At 42.8% G+C, this 15,310-nt stretch overlaps 1 protein-coding gene across 2 annotated transcripts in view; it reads left to right on the forward strand.

Moving 5' to 3' along the window:
• Positions 1 to 15,310, forward strand: part of LOC126259964 (muscle, skeletal receptor tyrosine protein kinase-like) — a 725,418-nt gene that overhangs the window by 600,155 nt on the left and 109,953 nt on the right. For both annotated transcript variants that reach the window (XM_049957079.1, XM_049957078.1), the window contains exon 5: positions 8,058 to 8,241. In XM_049957079.1, the coding sequence (XP_049813036.1) occupies positions 8,058 to 8,241 (184 nt within the window). The remainder of the gene's footprint in view (positions 1 to 8,057; positions 8,242 to 15,310) is intronic.

Below are 15,310 nucleotides of genomic sequence, written 5' to 3' on the forward strand. Positions count from 1 at the left end.
GTGATTAAAAAGTCAGTATAAATTTGAAAACTGAATAAATCACGGAATAATGTAGATAGAGAGGTACAAATTGACACACGTGCTTAGAATGACATGGGGTTTTATCAGAACCAAAAAAATACAAACGTTCAAAAAATGTCCGACAGATGGCGCTTCATCTGATCAGAATAGCAATAATTAGCATAACAAATTAAGACAAAGCAAAGATGATGTTCTTTACAGGAAACGCTCAATATGTCCACCATCATTCCTCAACAATAGCTGTAGTCGAGGAATAATGTTGTGAACAGCACTGTAAAGCATGTCCTGAGTTATGGTGAGGCATTGGCGTCGGCTGTTGTCTTTCAGCATCCCTAGAGATGTCGGTAGATCACGATACACTTGCGACTTCAGGTAACCCCAAAGCCAATAATCGCACAGACTGAGGTCTGGGGACCTGGGAGGCCAAGCAAGACGAGAGTGGCGGCTGAGCACACGATCATCATCAAACGACGCGCGCAAGAGATCTTTCACGCGTCTAGCAATACTTTTTTTTGTTCTAATAAAACCCCATGTCATTCCAAGCATGTGTGTCAATTTTTACCTCTCTATCTACATTATTCCGTGGTTTATTAAGTTTTCAAATTTATACTGACTTTTCGATCACCCGGTATATCTAAAATAATCTCTTAGGAAGGGATAATTTTCTAAACACTCTATCATAAATACCTTTAACAAGTACCAAGAGAATTCAGAATAATGGTATTTGAAGTAAGATGTTTGCTTTACGTATTTAGTTATTATTTACATAGTCATCATCGTTAAATACTAGAAACTCACTCAATTGGTGCCATAATTTAAGAAAAATGATTAAATTTATAACATTAAGAATACCAACACAAATAACACCGTTAGTCATTTCATTTCGGAAACAATCATTTCTCAAGACGCACAAGTGATTAAAATCGTATAACGAACATTCAATAACTGGCTTGTAATAATTTACGGAAATTAAAAGGGGATTAAATAAATTTCGTGCACTCGCGCAAAACGTAAAGAAATACGCTTGCCACACGCTTAAATACAGTCCAATTGCCAAGTGGCAAGCAGTTTAAGGGAGGCACGTCATCTAATTATAATTTTGACATTGTTTACATTTAAGCGCTAATAAAATGACGTTTACAGATAATACTTCAATTTAAGAAAGGAACATTATTACAGCTTAGAGAATTTTTCACCTTTTATAATTCTTCTGACTGTTGATTCGCTTCGAGCAGACTTCCCTGCCAGTTTCATTTTTGCATGGAAGTATTTGGTAATATTAAGTTTACGTTCCGAAGACAACGACTTTCTTTTCGTGTTTGACGCAGATGAATCAGTTCTACTTCGTTTGGATGACAAAGAAACTATCAATCACACCAGATCTGTCGATAAAACGATTCCGCACGAGACACGTCCGAACCTGCCGTAAGCCGAACTTTGTGGGCGGAGTGGGATAACAGAGGCGCGCGGCGCTCAAGCAGACGAATCGCGGAAATTCGGATTTACGTAAAACGAGATAACGTAAGTCAGGGCGTTACTATATAGCCAACTAAAAACTTGCTTAAACCGTTATGTGACAGCGGTAGAAAAACCTCAAAGCGTCACGTCCTTGAACTTTTGTGACCAGTATCTGTCTTCTAAAGCTGTTCGTCCTATTGCTGCACTCGCCCCCGCCATTACTTTTTTTCTTCAGAACATAATATCCCAAAGCAGTCCAGACGTTTCACTTTTAGCAAGTATTAATCTATCAGCTCGGACGGTTGTTCCTGTTCAAACACATTCATGGATTACTCTCACTGGTTTACGCCCGACTAGAAAGCGAAAGCGAGCGTTCCTGAGCCGTCGGCGCTCGGTCCTGCGTAATCCCATGCAAAATCCGCTGTGCGCAATACATCCGAACGCTGCAATGGACGCGTCGCTCCAAACACACGCATCCCCGAACTCTGGGAGCAACGAACTGCTTGAAACGACTGTCTCGAATTCTGTTGCGTGTTCGCGAGTGCGCATTAATTTGCTGCTACACTGTAACGGAACAGTACAGGGTGATCCAAAATGATCTTTTCAACTTTTCTCACATGTATTTCAGAAACAGGGATAGATCTGCGATTTGTGGCGTACTGTTCACACACACCTAAAGTTTTAGAATCCGTTTAACAGACATCACTGTGTGAATCACCTGTGTTCCAGAGGATATCTAAGCGATGTTCCAGTTCTTCCGACATCCGACTTAACATGCGCTCATAGAGGCGTGCAATTGCTGCTCTGAAGCGAGCTGACAATTCCTGCAGTTCTCACACTGGGCATCCTTCACAAAACACGATGGAAAAAAAGTAATGGGGTTACGTATGCAGACCTTGGGGCCCAGGAAATGAGTTCTCTTCCGTCAATCCAACGAGCTGGTAATGTGTCATCGAAAGGCTTCATAACGAACGAGGCCTGTAACGTCCCCCTTCCCTTCTATCGACAATGTTAGAAATATATGACCGTGTAAGCTTGTGCCTAAACAATTGGAATAAAATTTTGAAAAGGCTATCGTTCCGAAGATTCGATATAAAGTCGATAAATGAGGGGAAGGTTAACAACAAGATGCTTTCTAGGACAACTTATTCCGCCTACTTAATTACTGTAAAATTTAGTATGGTTGTTCGAAAGGTTTTGCTATCATTCATGTACTGTGCCAACGAGAAGGGGTACCAAGTGGATCGGAACAGAATAATAAGAGTTACTGAAATAATTATAGCTAAAATAAATACGGTCGCCAGCCCAATTGGGCAAAATTTCTGTTCGGTAGGTGAATTAATGAGCCGAACAGTCAAGGTCGAGAATTACTTGAAAACGCGCAGCAACAGAGGGCTGCACGCACGTTAGCAAAAACAATTTAAACATTTACGTAACAAAGTGAGAAAGAAAATAGTTTGCACTCGAAATATCATTAACTAATATAGCTGAAATTTTGAAAACATACAAGATAACACTTAGATTAATGGTTACTTACTGTTGTAAGTGACAATGGCGCTACCTCACAATAACGTCTACTATTTTCATATGAATTTTGGAAAATGGCAAAAAATAATTAAAAGAAACTCTATTGACTTCTGAACAGGGAAGTAGAAATTGATAATTTCTGTATGAAAAGGTAATTATTATACTTTAGCACGACTGCAAGTCAAAATGTGAACCAGAACTTTACTAACAACAAATTACAATAATCACTGATATTTGCATGGACTCATTAATTCTAGTTAGTGCTTTTGTTCATAGTGCCAGGAATCATTTTAATGTGATTAGTTGATTTACTATTTGCAGCAACCAGACCGCCTCAGATTAAAGCTCAAATTTAAAGTTAGTGAGACTGAAATTACTGAATGCTTCAAGTTCAAATCTTTAATCTAACTGAATCATTTAGTTCATAAGCAAAATTAACTGGCACTGCAATTTTCATTTTTCATAAACGGGACTTCGATTATTGTAACAATAGGACAGGACAGGAACCGACTTGGTGAATGATTTTAGGAGAATCACGGGTAAACAGTTTTGAGTTATTGGCAATGATATTGGCGTGGCGGCTTCTTGATGTTGCTGCAGCCAATATTTCCACCGCCCACGCTCATTTCTTGCCACGTGCCGCTAAACAATCACTCCTCCAGTACAGTGCACGCCATCCATGCGTCCGCACTTCACCAAGTCTCACACCAGAGTCCTCTCTCTGTGTAGCGCGCGCTCTGACGTAACACCCTCCCGCGTCCAGAGACGCCGCTACTCCAACGATACTTATTCGTTGACAAAAACCTAACGTTTTCCTAACATTCCCTCAGCGATTACTGAGCGATATTCACATAATATACATAACTGATTATACATAAAAATAAACAAATTAATTCATACATCGTGTACATATAAATTTACATAAATATAAAAGCAAGTATATACACAATAATAAATGGTCAAAGAGCACATCGGCAGGAAAGTGTTACATGCCCAGTGAAGAAGGGAGGAAGGGCACCATTCTTCAGCAGCATGGTGTCAGACTGCAATTGTTCGACCTGTACAGTCCGTTCCAACAGGCCCAGATAAACAAGCGAGGCAACCAGCGCGTCTGCAAAGAAAAACGGTCCCACCATAGGGTCATAGTCAGACTACACAACGCGTCTACCTTTGGACTGTAGCTCACCAATTCCACGCTTAAGTGGAGACCCACAGAGCCCCAAATTCTCATGATGTGACGCTTTACCTTCCAGACATAATGAAGCACATTTTGCCCTTGAGCATCATCTTTTTCAGATATTCTGGGTCACCGTCTATGCTACTCACAATCCCAACCGCAAATGCTTTACAATTTGGCCTGTCATCAGGTGGAAGTGCATGCAGCAGTTGCATCTTAGGGCATAAAGCCGCACCCTCTTTTGTAGCACACTGTGGACCGTAATTGGTGGTAGCTGCACCTATCGAGACGCTTGACGTGTTGGTTTAGTTGAGCTCTGGATAAATGCTGTTGCACCGCCTCCACGCCTGTGTCACTCACGCTCGGATATCCAGACCTCGTCCTCTTCATGAGGATGTTTCTGTAACTTGTCCGGAAGTGCTGCTGGACCTGGGTGTTAGATCTGGTCTCTATCAACCACTCAACACACTTTGTAATTTGCAGGGGACTCACCATTTCTAGATCTCATTACACTATTTGTTTTATTCATTGAAAAACGATGTGGCTTTGCGTCTGCAAAGAACGTTCCATAATTAAAACAAAAAACAGCCGCGACGTAGAAGCTGCTATAAAATAATGCTCCAATCCAAAATGACTTTTTTTCGACTCATCAGTCTTCTGACTGGTTTGATGCGGCCTGCCACGAATTTTATTACTGTGCCAACCTTTTCAACAAGGAGTAGCACTTGTAACCTACGTCCTCAATTATGTGCGGGATGTATTCCAATCTCTGTCTACAGTTTTTACTCTCTGATGTTCCCTTTAGGACCATGAAACTGACTCCCTGGTGTCTTAACAGATGTCCTATCACCTTGTCGCTCCTTCTTGTCAGTGTTTTCCATATATTAATTTCTTCGCCAATTCTGCGGAGAACGTCTTCAGTCCTTACCTTATCAGTCCACCTAATTTTCAACATTCGTCTGTAGCAGAACATCTAAAAAGCATCGATATCCTTCTGTTCCGGATTTCCCACAGCCATGTTTAATGATAATACAATGCTGTGCTCCAAAGGCATTTTCTCAGAAATTTCTTCCTCAAATGAAGGCCCCTTTTGACAGTAATAGTTCCTTTATATGTCCTACTTCCACCTTCAGTCTTGTGTTATTTTGCTGCCCAGGTAGCTTAATTCCTTGACTTCGACTGCTTCGTGATCCCTAATTCTAATGTTAAGTTTCTCTTTGTTCTAATTTCTGTTACTTCTCATTACTTTCGTCTTTCATCTATTTATTCTCAGTCCATATTCTATACTATTCAGCCAATTCCATTCAACAGATCCTATAATTCTTCTTCACTTTCACTAAGGAAATCGATGTCATCAGCGAATCTTATCGTTGACTTCCTTTCACACAGAAATTTAATCCCACTCTTGAAATTTCTTTATTTTCGTCATTGTTTCTTCGATGTGTAGACTGAACAGTAGGGCCGATTACATTCCTGTCCTACACCCTTCTCATCCGAGCACTTCGTTCTTTGTCTTCCACTCTTATTGTTCGCACTTGCCTATTGCACATATTGTGTATATCCTGTCTTTCCCTATATCTTACTGCTATTTTTAGAAGAACTTCGAACACATTCCAGCATTTGACATCGTCAAAAGCTTTTTTCACGTGTTGAGTTTCCTCCAGTTTGACGAATCGCACATGAAGAGGACATTTTTAGATCAAATAAAAACTCGCGGTAAAGTTGATAACACTACACAAAACAAATGTGAGGTATATAACCAGAAATGTGCAAATAAACAGTGGTGGTGCTACATTGTGGTACTTTTCACAAAGAAAAAGTGTAATTCTGCAAAGCAATGTGGTATTACGCCAGAATTAACAGTATTAAAAGAAGGAATACTTCCAAAAACGTTTGTGGCACAACTTGACAAGAAGAAGGACCAGTTGGTAGAGCATGTTCTGAGGCATCAAGGGATCACAAATTTAGCATTGGAGGGCAGCGTGGAGGGTAAAAATCGTAGAGGGAGACCAAGAGATGAATACATTAAGCAGATTAGAGAAGGATGGGGAGCTGCATCAAACCAGTCTCAGAACTGAAGACCACAACAACAACAACAACTTTCATCTTCTGGTCCTTAAAAATTTTTTGTTTAATACGTGTTCATTGCAAGTTAGAACCTTATGCCATGTTGTCATAATGGTGGATAAAAAGTAGCACATTATACAAACGTTTGTCATAAATAAAACATTTACCTAAAACGCCCCTTGTGCACCTGGCCATGTCCGTAAACGTAGCGCTCACAGACGATTTTTAAGTCTTAAAAATTACAGTAGACAATAAAATGCACTTTTGCACATCCGTTTACGTTTTGGTGTTATGTTACATACACTGATGAACCACCTTAGAGGAGGTATACGATGCAGATGGAATTTATCCACCACTACGTCACCATGGAATGAGATTCTAACTCACAATGAGCTCGCTTTGTAACAAAAAATCTTTCACTTAAAACTTCCGGGCTGATAGGCCGTGGTCGAATTTTTACATTGTATGAAAAAATCTTTGATCATCAGAAGAACCGATTGTCAAAAATGAAAAAGAATCTTGGCAACAGAAATTTTTTTAGGAAGTAAAACACATCGCTCCTTCCACGCTATCAGCAAGAGAGAATTTAACTCTTGTGTTAGTTACTTCGACTTAATTTTACTTATAAATTGCATTATATGTTCACTAGTTTATTTCCTACACTTTGCCCGCCGGGGTGGCCGAGCGGTTCTAGGCGCTACAGTCTGGAGCCGCGCGATCGCTACGGTCTCAGGTTCGAATCCTGCCTCTGGCATGGATGTGTGTGATGTCCTTAGGTTAGTTCTAAGTTCTAGGGGACTGATGACCTCAGCAGTTAAGTCCCATAGTGCTCAGAGCCATTTGAACCACCCTAGACTTTTGTTGTATCAATAAATATTATTATCGTAAATCCAGAATGAGATTTTCACTCTGCAGCGGAGTGTGCACTGATATGAAAGTTCCTGGGAGATTAAAATTGTGTGTTGCCCGAGACTCGAACTCGGGACCTTTGCTTTTCGCGGGCAAGTGCTCTATCAACTGAGTTACCCAAGCATGACTCACTCCCCGTCCTCACAGCTGTACTTCTGCCAATACCTCGTCTCCTACCTTCCAAACTTTACAGAAGCTCTCCTGCGAACCTTTCAGAACTAGCACTCCTGAAAGAAAGGATGGTAGAGCACTTGCCCGCGAAAGGCAAACGTCCCGAGTTCGAGTCACGGTCCGGCACACAGTTTTACTCTGCCAGGAAGTTTCATATCAGCACACACTCCGCTGCAGAGTGAAAATCCCTTTCTGGAAACATCCTCCGGGCTAAGCCACGTCTCCGCAATATCCTGTCTTTCAGGAGCGCTAGTTCTGCAAGGTTCGCAGGAGAGCTTCTGTGAAGTTTGGTAGGTAGGAGACGAGATACTAGCAGAAGTAAAGCTGTGAGTACGGAGCGTGAGACGTACTTGCGTAGCTCAGATGGAAGAGCACTTGCCCGCGAAAGGCAAAGTTCCCGAGTTTGAGTCTCAGTCCGGCACACAGTTTTAATTTGCCAGGAAGTTTCATTAACGTAAATGTCTGATTTCAATAATGAATGACCGCGTGGACGTGCTTAGTGCGTATTTTAGCATTCAAAATGTATGTGGTATCATCAGCGTAAATGGAAGTAAGGTAAATAAAAGGCAGTTGAAACGTTCATGCATTGGCAGCCAGCTTTTTGGTACAGAGTAATGTTTCAGCTTGCACTGGTGCAGCGTAAACAGGGGTGTGTGTACAGTTGTGTGGAGTGCGTCTGCGCGTGTTCGCGCGTGCTGTTGTGTACACTGGAGCGTACTTTGTGCAGGCGGGCGGCGTGGTGGTGTCCGGCTTGGGATCGCTGAGCGCCAGCAAGGGCCTGCTGGAGGCCGAGCGCTACACGCCCAACCCGCAGTACACGGTGTGCCCGGCGCCTGCGCTGCTACTGGACAGGGACAGCATCAGCTTCCTGCACGAGATCGGCGAGGGCTGCTTCGGCAAAGTCTACAAAGGTACGTCCCGTCACTAGCTTTCCCTCGATGTTTTCAGTAGGTCCTCCGCAGTCTCAGCTCCTTTACTTTCTTCGCACGGTGCCCCACGGGTTGTCAGTGTAGGAATTATTTACGGCCCAATGACAAGGCCTCTGGTGATGCTGGAATATCACAATAAAAATCAATTATAGGACGAAATGATCGCCATTAGTCTCCATCACTTAGAAAAGAACGAACCAAAATTCGGATGACTTTCATGTCGAGGTCCAAACAGTTAAGCTGCACATCTATTGAATCGTACCTACTAATTCGTAGGTAAGTTACACTACAGGCGATTAAAATTGCTACACCAAGAAGAAATGCATATGATAAACAGGTATTCATTGGACAAATATATTATACTAGAACTGACACGTGATTACATTTTAACGCAATTTGGGGGCATAGATCCTGAGAAATCAGTACCCAGAACAACCACTTCGGGCCGTAATAACGGCCTTGATACGCCTGGGCATTGAGTCAAATAGAGCTTGGATGGCGTGCACAGGTAAAGCTGCCCATACAGCTTCAACACGATACCACAGTTCATCAATAGTAGTGACTGGCGTATTGTGACGAGCCAGTTGCTCGGCCACCATTGACTAGACGTATTCAGTTGGTGAGAGATCTGGAGAATGTGCTGGCCAGGGCAGCAGTCGAACATTTTCTGCATCCAGAAAGGCCCGTACAGGACCTGCAACATGCGGTTGTGCATTATCCTGCTGAAATGTAGGGTTTCGCAGGGATCAAAAGAAGCGTAGAGCAACGGGTCGTAACACATCTGAAATGTAACGTCCACTGTTCAAAGTGCCGTCAATGCGAACAAGAGGTGACCGAGACGTGTAACTAATGGCACCCCATACCATCACGCCGGGTGATACGCCAGTATGGCGATGACGAATACACGCTTCCAATGTGCGCTCACCACGATATCGCCAAACACGGATGCGACCATCATGATGCTGTAAACAGAACCTGGATTCATCCGAAAAAATGACGTTTTGCCTTCCGTGCACCCAGGTTCGTCGTTTAGTACACCATCGCAGGCGCTCCTGTCTGTGTTGCAGCGTCAGCACATGTTGTGCATTTTAATCACAATAGCCATACATCAACACGATATCGACCTTTTCCGCAATTGGTAAACGGTCCATTTTAACATGGGTAATGTATCACGAAGCAAATACCGGACGCACTGGCGGAATGTTACGTGATACCACGTACTTATACGTTTGTGACTATTACAGAGCCATCTATCACAAAACGAAAAAAGTGGTCCAACTAAAACATTCATATTTCTTTACGTACTACACGAATATGTAATAATAAATGGGGGTTCCTATTTTTTAAAAAACGCTATGGCAGCACTATCTAGGGGCCAACCATAGCGCCATCTGGTTTCCCCCTTGAAGCTAGACGAGTTTCGTTCTTTATAGTTTTTTCGTTTGATGTCCCGGTCACTATCAATGGACCACTATGTATAAAGCGTCTCTGGGCAGTGTGGGGGGGAGGGGGGAGGATGAATGTGGTAAACAGTGCAGTTGCAATTAGAAACCAAACTGTACCCAGGTTGCTGACAGGGCTGCACAATGTTAAAAACTCTTAAACAGTGCAGGCGTTGTTTGTTATCGTGATGCGGGAACGGAGCGATTTAAATGACAATTATCTGTCGGTCAAGGTTGGAAGATTTTCTGAAAAGGCTAAAGTATATCGTGTATGGCAAAATAGCGCTATCCAAAATGGGCGCCGAGGAAAATTGTGGTGCACCACGGACCAAAGATGACAAGGGTGAACAACAGCTGCGGAGATGTGTATTGGCGAAAAGACGTGCAGTTGTACAACGTACCGCCCAGATGAACCAAGGGACTACCAATAATGTCTCCTCAACGACATTCCAGCGAACGTCGCTGTATATGGGTCTCCGCAGCAGGCGCCTTGACCATTCACCCACGATGACTGCTGTTCATCGGAGACCAGGGTTGGATTTGGGACCAGTACCACAACGGGACGTCTCTGAATGCCGACAAGCGACCTTTTCAGACGAATCGCGTTTTATGCGTGCACGGCGTGAAACGTCTGAAAGCAATCACCCTGCGAGAATCGTAGTCAGGGTGCACCCCGGCGGAGGGAGCATTACTGTCTGGAGAATGTTTTGGTGGCATTCCGTGGGTGATCGCGTCATGCTGGAAGGCACAATGGATGAACAAGTATGCATCTATCGTTGGGGACCCCGTCCTCCCCCACATGCAGTTCGTTTCTTTCTCGGCGCGATGGCATCTACCAGTGGGATAATGCAAAGTGTCTCACAGCTCGTAGTGTAAGTGCGATGTTCGACGAGAGCCAGGCTGACTTAACGCACTCCCTTGACCACCAAACGAAAATCTGTGAGACCATCTCGATCGGGCTGTTCGCGCGATGGATCCTTGACCGAGAAACCTAACGTAGCTGGCCAAGGCGCTGACTCGGCATGGCTGTACATCCCTGTCGGTACTTTGCATAACCCCACTGACTCTCTTCCGTACGTTTCGCAGCGGTGATTATTCAAGCTTTCGACAGATGTTCACTCTGATGTGACTGGACTATGCAACCCACAGAAAATAAAATGTAGTGTGACGAAACGAAAGCGCTGCGTAACCAGCCGCCTTTGAGCAAGTACTATGATGTGCGCTGAAAGACCAAAGTCGAAAAAAGGCCCCTGGAGTAGACCATTACATTAGAACTACTGACAGCCTTCGGAGAGCCAGTCGTGACAGAACTCTACCATCTGGTGAGCAAGATGTATGAGACAGGCGAAATACCCTCAGACTTCAAGAAGAATATAATAATTCCAATCCCAAAGAAAGCAGGCGTTGACAGATGTGAAAATTACCGAACAATCAGTTTGGTAAGTCACAGCAGCAAAATTCTAACGCGAATTCTTTACAGAAGAATGGAGAAACTGGTAGTAGCCGACCTCGGGGAAGATCAGTTTGGATTCCGTAGAAATATTGGAACACGAGAGGCAATACTAACCCTACGACTTACCTTAAAAGGCAAACCTACGTTTCTAGCACTTGTAGACGTAGAGATAGCTTTTGACAATGTTGACTGGAATTCTCTCTTTCAAATTATGAAGGTAGCAGGGGTAAAATACAGGGAGCGAAAGGCTATTTACAGTTTGTACAGAAACCAGATGGCAGTTACAAGAGTCGAGGGACATGAAAGGGAAGCAGTGGTTGGGAAGGGAGTGACACAGGGTTGTAGCCTCTCCCCGATGTTATTCAATCTGTATATTGAGCAAGCAGTAAAGGAAACAAAAGAAAAATTTGGAGTAGGTATTATAATCCATGGAGAAGAAATAAAAACTTTGAGGTTCGCCGATGACATTATAATTCTGTCATAAACAGCAAAGGACTTGGAAGAGCAGTTGAACGGAATGGGCAGTGTCTTGAAAGGAGGATATAAGATGAACATCAACAAAAGCAAAACGAGGATAATGGAATGCAGTCGAATTAAGTCGGGTGATGTTGAGGGAATTAGATTAGGAAATGTGACACTTAAAGTAGTAAAGGAGTTTTGCTATTTGGGGAGCAAAATAACTGATGATGTTCGAAGTAGAGAGGATATAAAATGTAGACTGGCAATGGCAAGGAAGGCGTTTCTGAAGAAGAGAAATTTGTTAACATCGCGTATAGATCTAAGTGTCAGGAAGTCGTTTCTGAAAGTATTTTCTGGAGTGTAGCCATGTATGGAAGTGAAACAAGGACGATAAGTAGTTTGGACAAGAAGAGAATAGAAGCTTTCGAAATGTGGTGCTACAGAAGAATGCTGAAGATTATATTGGTAGATCACATAACTAATGAGGAGGTATTGAATAGAATTGGGGAGGAGTTTGTGGCACAACTTGACTAGAAGAAGGGATAGGTTGGTAGGACATCAAGGGATCACCAATTTAGTATTGGAGGGCAGCGTGGAGGGGAAAATCGTAGAGGGAGACCAAGAGATGAATACACTAAGCAGATTCAGAAGGATGTAGGTTGCAGTAGTTCCATGGAGATGAAGAATCTTGCACAGGACAGAGTAGCATGGAGAGCTGCATCAAACCAGTCTCAGGACTGGAGACCACAACAAAAACATGAGGTGCAGTGGCTCATTTGTTATCCCTGAAGGAAATGCAAGTTTATTAGTTTAAGAGCACAAAACACTAACGAAAATTTTCAGCTACGATTTTACATGATGCTCCTATAATTAAATATCTATGTTGGTAAAATATCATATAAATGATTCATAGGCTAACGTATATAGCTGAGCCTGATTTGTCGTCCGTGAGTGGCATCCGATCCCCGTCGAATATATTCTGCACCCGATAGGACATGTCTGTCTATCAATATGCTGCAAAGAGAGAGGTCCTGATCCACGGTGCTTATTTGGTAAAAAGCTTTCTATAGCTAATATCGCATAAATCCTTCTTTATGTTTGACAACCGGTTTTGACGGACTTTGCTGTCATTGTCTAGTCTTCAAACATTTTTCTTACAAAACTTGTTCATTGTGACTTGGAACCTCATGTCAAGTTATCAGTCAGTGGATAAAATGTAGCACATTGCGCAACTGCAAGTCAGAAATAAAAAGTTTAAATCATGGCCATGTTCGTATATGTAGCGCTCTGTTTACGTTAACTTGACGTATCCATTCACTGATGATCCACCTTAGAAGGCATATATGTGACCTTGTGACCTTGTGTGTGTTTTATAGCTGTGATGAGGTCCCTTTATTACAATTCAGAAAACTCTAACTGAGAAAGGATGTGACCTCATTTCACAGTATTTTGCGCTGGGCACAGTACATTGACAGCTCGGAGACAATCATCGATTGTGTGAGCGTGACAATGCAACCTATCATAGAGTAGAAACTGAAATAGACTTGCGCCGCGCGGGATTAGCCGAGCGGTCTTCGGCGCTGCAGTTGTGGACTGTGCGGCTGGTCCTGGCGGAGGTTCGAGTCCTCCCTCGGGCATGGGTGTGTGTGTTTTTCCTTAGGATAATTTAGGTTAAGTAGTGTGTAAGCTTAGGGACTAATGACCTTAGCAGTTAAGTCCCATAAGAGTAAAAAAAAAAAAGACTTGCCTGTCCATAGTACCGACCTGAACCCTACGCAACACTTTTGGGATGAGACAAAACGTCGATTTCGCACCAGACCTTAGCGTTGAACATCATTACCCGTTTTGTTCCGACACTTGCGGCAGAATGGGCTGTCATCCATACACCTCGTTGAAAATGTCCCCAGAAAAGTTCCAGTCTTCATATAGGCGGAGATAGCCGATACTGATATGTACTAACAGCACTAACAGGTGTTCGGATACTTTCGATGAGACTGCGTAGTGAGTACCGCAGTAATTCTTTAGTTCATTAAATCCCAATTTGCCAGTTTCATTGAATTGTCGAGTTACTGCAGTAACGCCTATCGGCTGAAGACGACTAAGTGATGTGGTCGAAACTCGTCCCCTTATGTAAAGAAAGTGTGACGATTTAGACACAACAGTAAAAAAATTTGTACCATAATGATATATTGTGCTCCACGATGTGACCACATTTAACTCCGTATATTCGTAATTTATTCTATACCCAAATCACCCAGTGGTATTGCTTCAGGATAAATAGTATTATTAATTCAACGCCAGTAACACCATTGGGCTACTGTTATTAATATATTTATTAAATATTACGCAATTTTCCTATGTTGTGATTACTGTTGGTTACTAATGAGAGTTAATGTAGTCATTATGCCTGATATTTATATGAACAGAATGATATAAGTACAGGGACGGCACCTGCATTATACGGTGGACGTGCTCTTATTGGTCGCTGAATGCTAACATTGATCGCAGTAATACAGCTGGCATTTCTGGTTCATTTGATGACCATATTGTGTGCGTGTGTATGTCGGAGCGACGTTAATAATAGCTGAATGATGACCACAGCCCGGCTGCATATAAATTCGTGGGTTTGGCAATCAAACAGTTACATTCTCGGGGGTAGGGGCGTCGACACCGCAATTTTTTTTTATTCCGCACATATTCAAACGAAACAGTGTAACAGTGACAGGGAATGGATGGATGCGTGCGGCGGTGGGGTATTTTGTCCCTGACAGATAGGTAACGCACCCGCATGTGTGTGTGTGTGTGTGTGTTTGTGTGTGTGTGTTCCCTCTTCTCACTGTCATAATCTAATACGAATACATCGCTACTCTTATACAATAGGGCAAATCTGCAGGTCAACGGTGCAGCCTATTCCGTGGATGTACGAAGGAAAGATAGCGAAATAAATTTCTATTAATCATCTGTAATTCTTGTTAAGTCGTGCTGCTACCGATAAACGTTTTATTTCGGCAATTGGATTGGAATAAGTTCGTACAGATTGTGCAATTGTTTTGCGTCTTGTGTGGTCAGCTAAAAGGCAGTGCAGAAGCACACGAGTTGTAGCCTTTCTCCTCGGCAGCAATGAGGGATCATTTAAAAAATAATTCGCAAGGGATAATTGATTCTGCAGGGGCACTATATATGCGTGAAGAGTTGGACATGAAGGAGCCCTGTATGCGGTTCCAGTGCAAGTTGTTTCCCTGTTGCCTGTCTCTGCAATGTCGATGTATATATATGCCGTTGTACGAGGCGCTGAGCCTAACGTCCCAAACTGAACGACGCTTTGGAGTCTTCGGAAGCACACCTATAAAATTTTCAGTTTTAATTGCAGGTAAAATCATCATTGTGAAATATTGACAATACATATTTTATTCAACCACGTAAAATTCATGATAAGAAGTCACACGACGTGTTTCGAGAGCAGACATCATCTTCAGGTAAAATATACAACATTCATGTATAGGTTATTTAACCTGAAGATAAAATTCATGGTGTCAGTTCCCACCAGCACTACTTCAGACATTAGTCGAGTCCATGCCATGTCGTGTTGCGGCACTTCTGCGTTCTCGCGGGGGCCCTACACGATATTAGGCAGGTGTACCAGTTTCTTTGGCTCTTCATTGTATTTGACTTGTAGCACATGTCTTCATTCCATGAA

Source organism: Schistocerca nitens, chromosome 5 (genome assembly GCF_023898315.1).
Source record: "Schistocerca nitens isolate TAMUIC-IGC-003100 chromosome 5, iqSchNite1.1, whole genome shotgun sequence".
Taxonomy (NCBI): Eukaryota; Metazoa; Arthropoda; class Insecta; order Orthoptera; family Acrididae; genus Schistocerca; species Schistocerca nitens.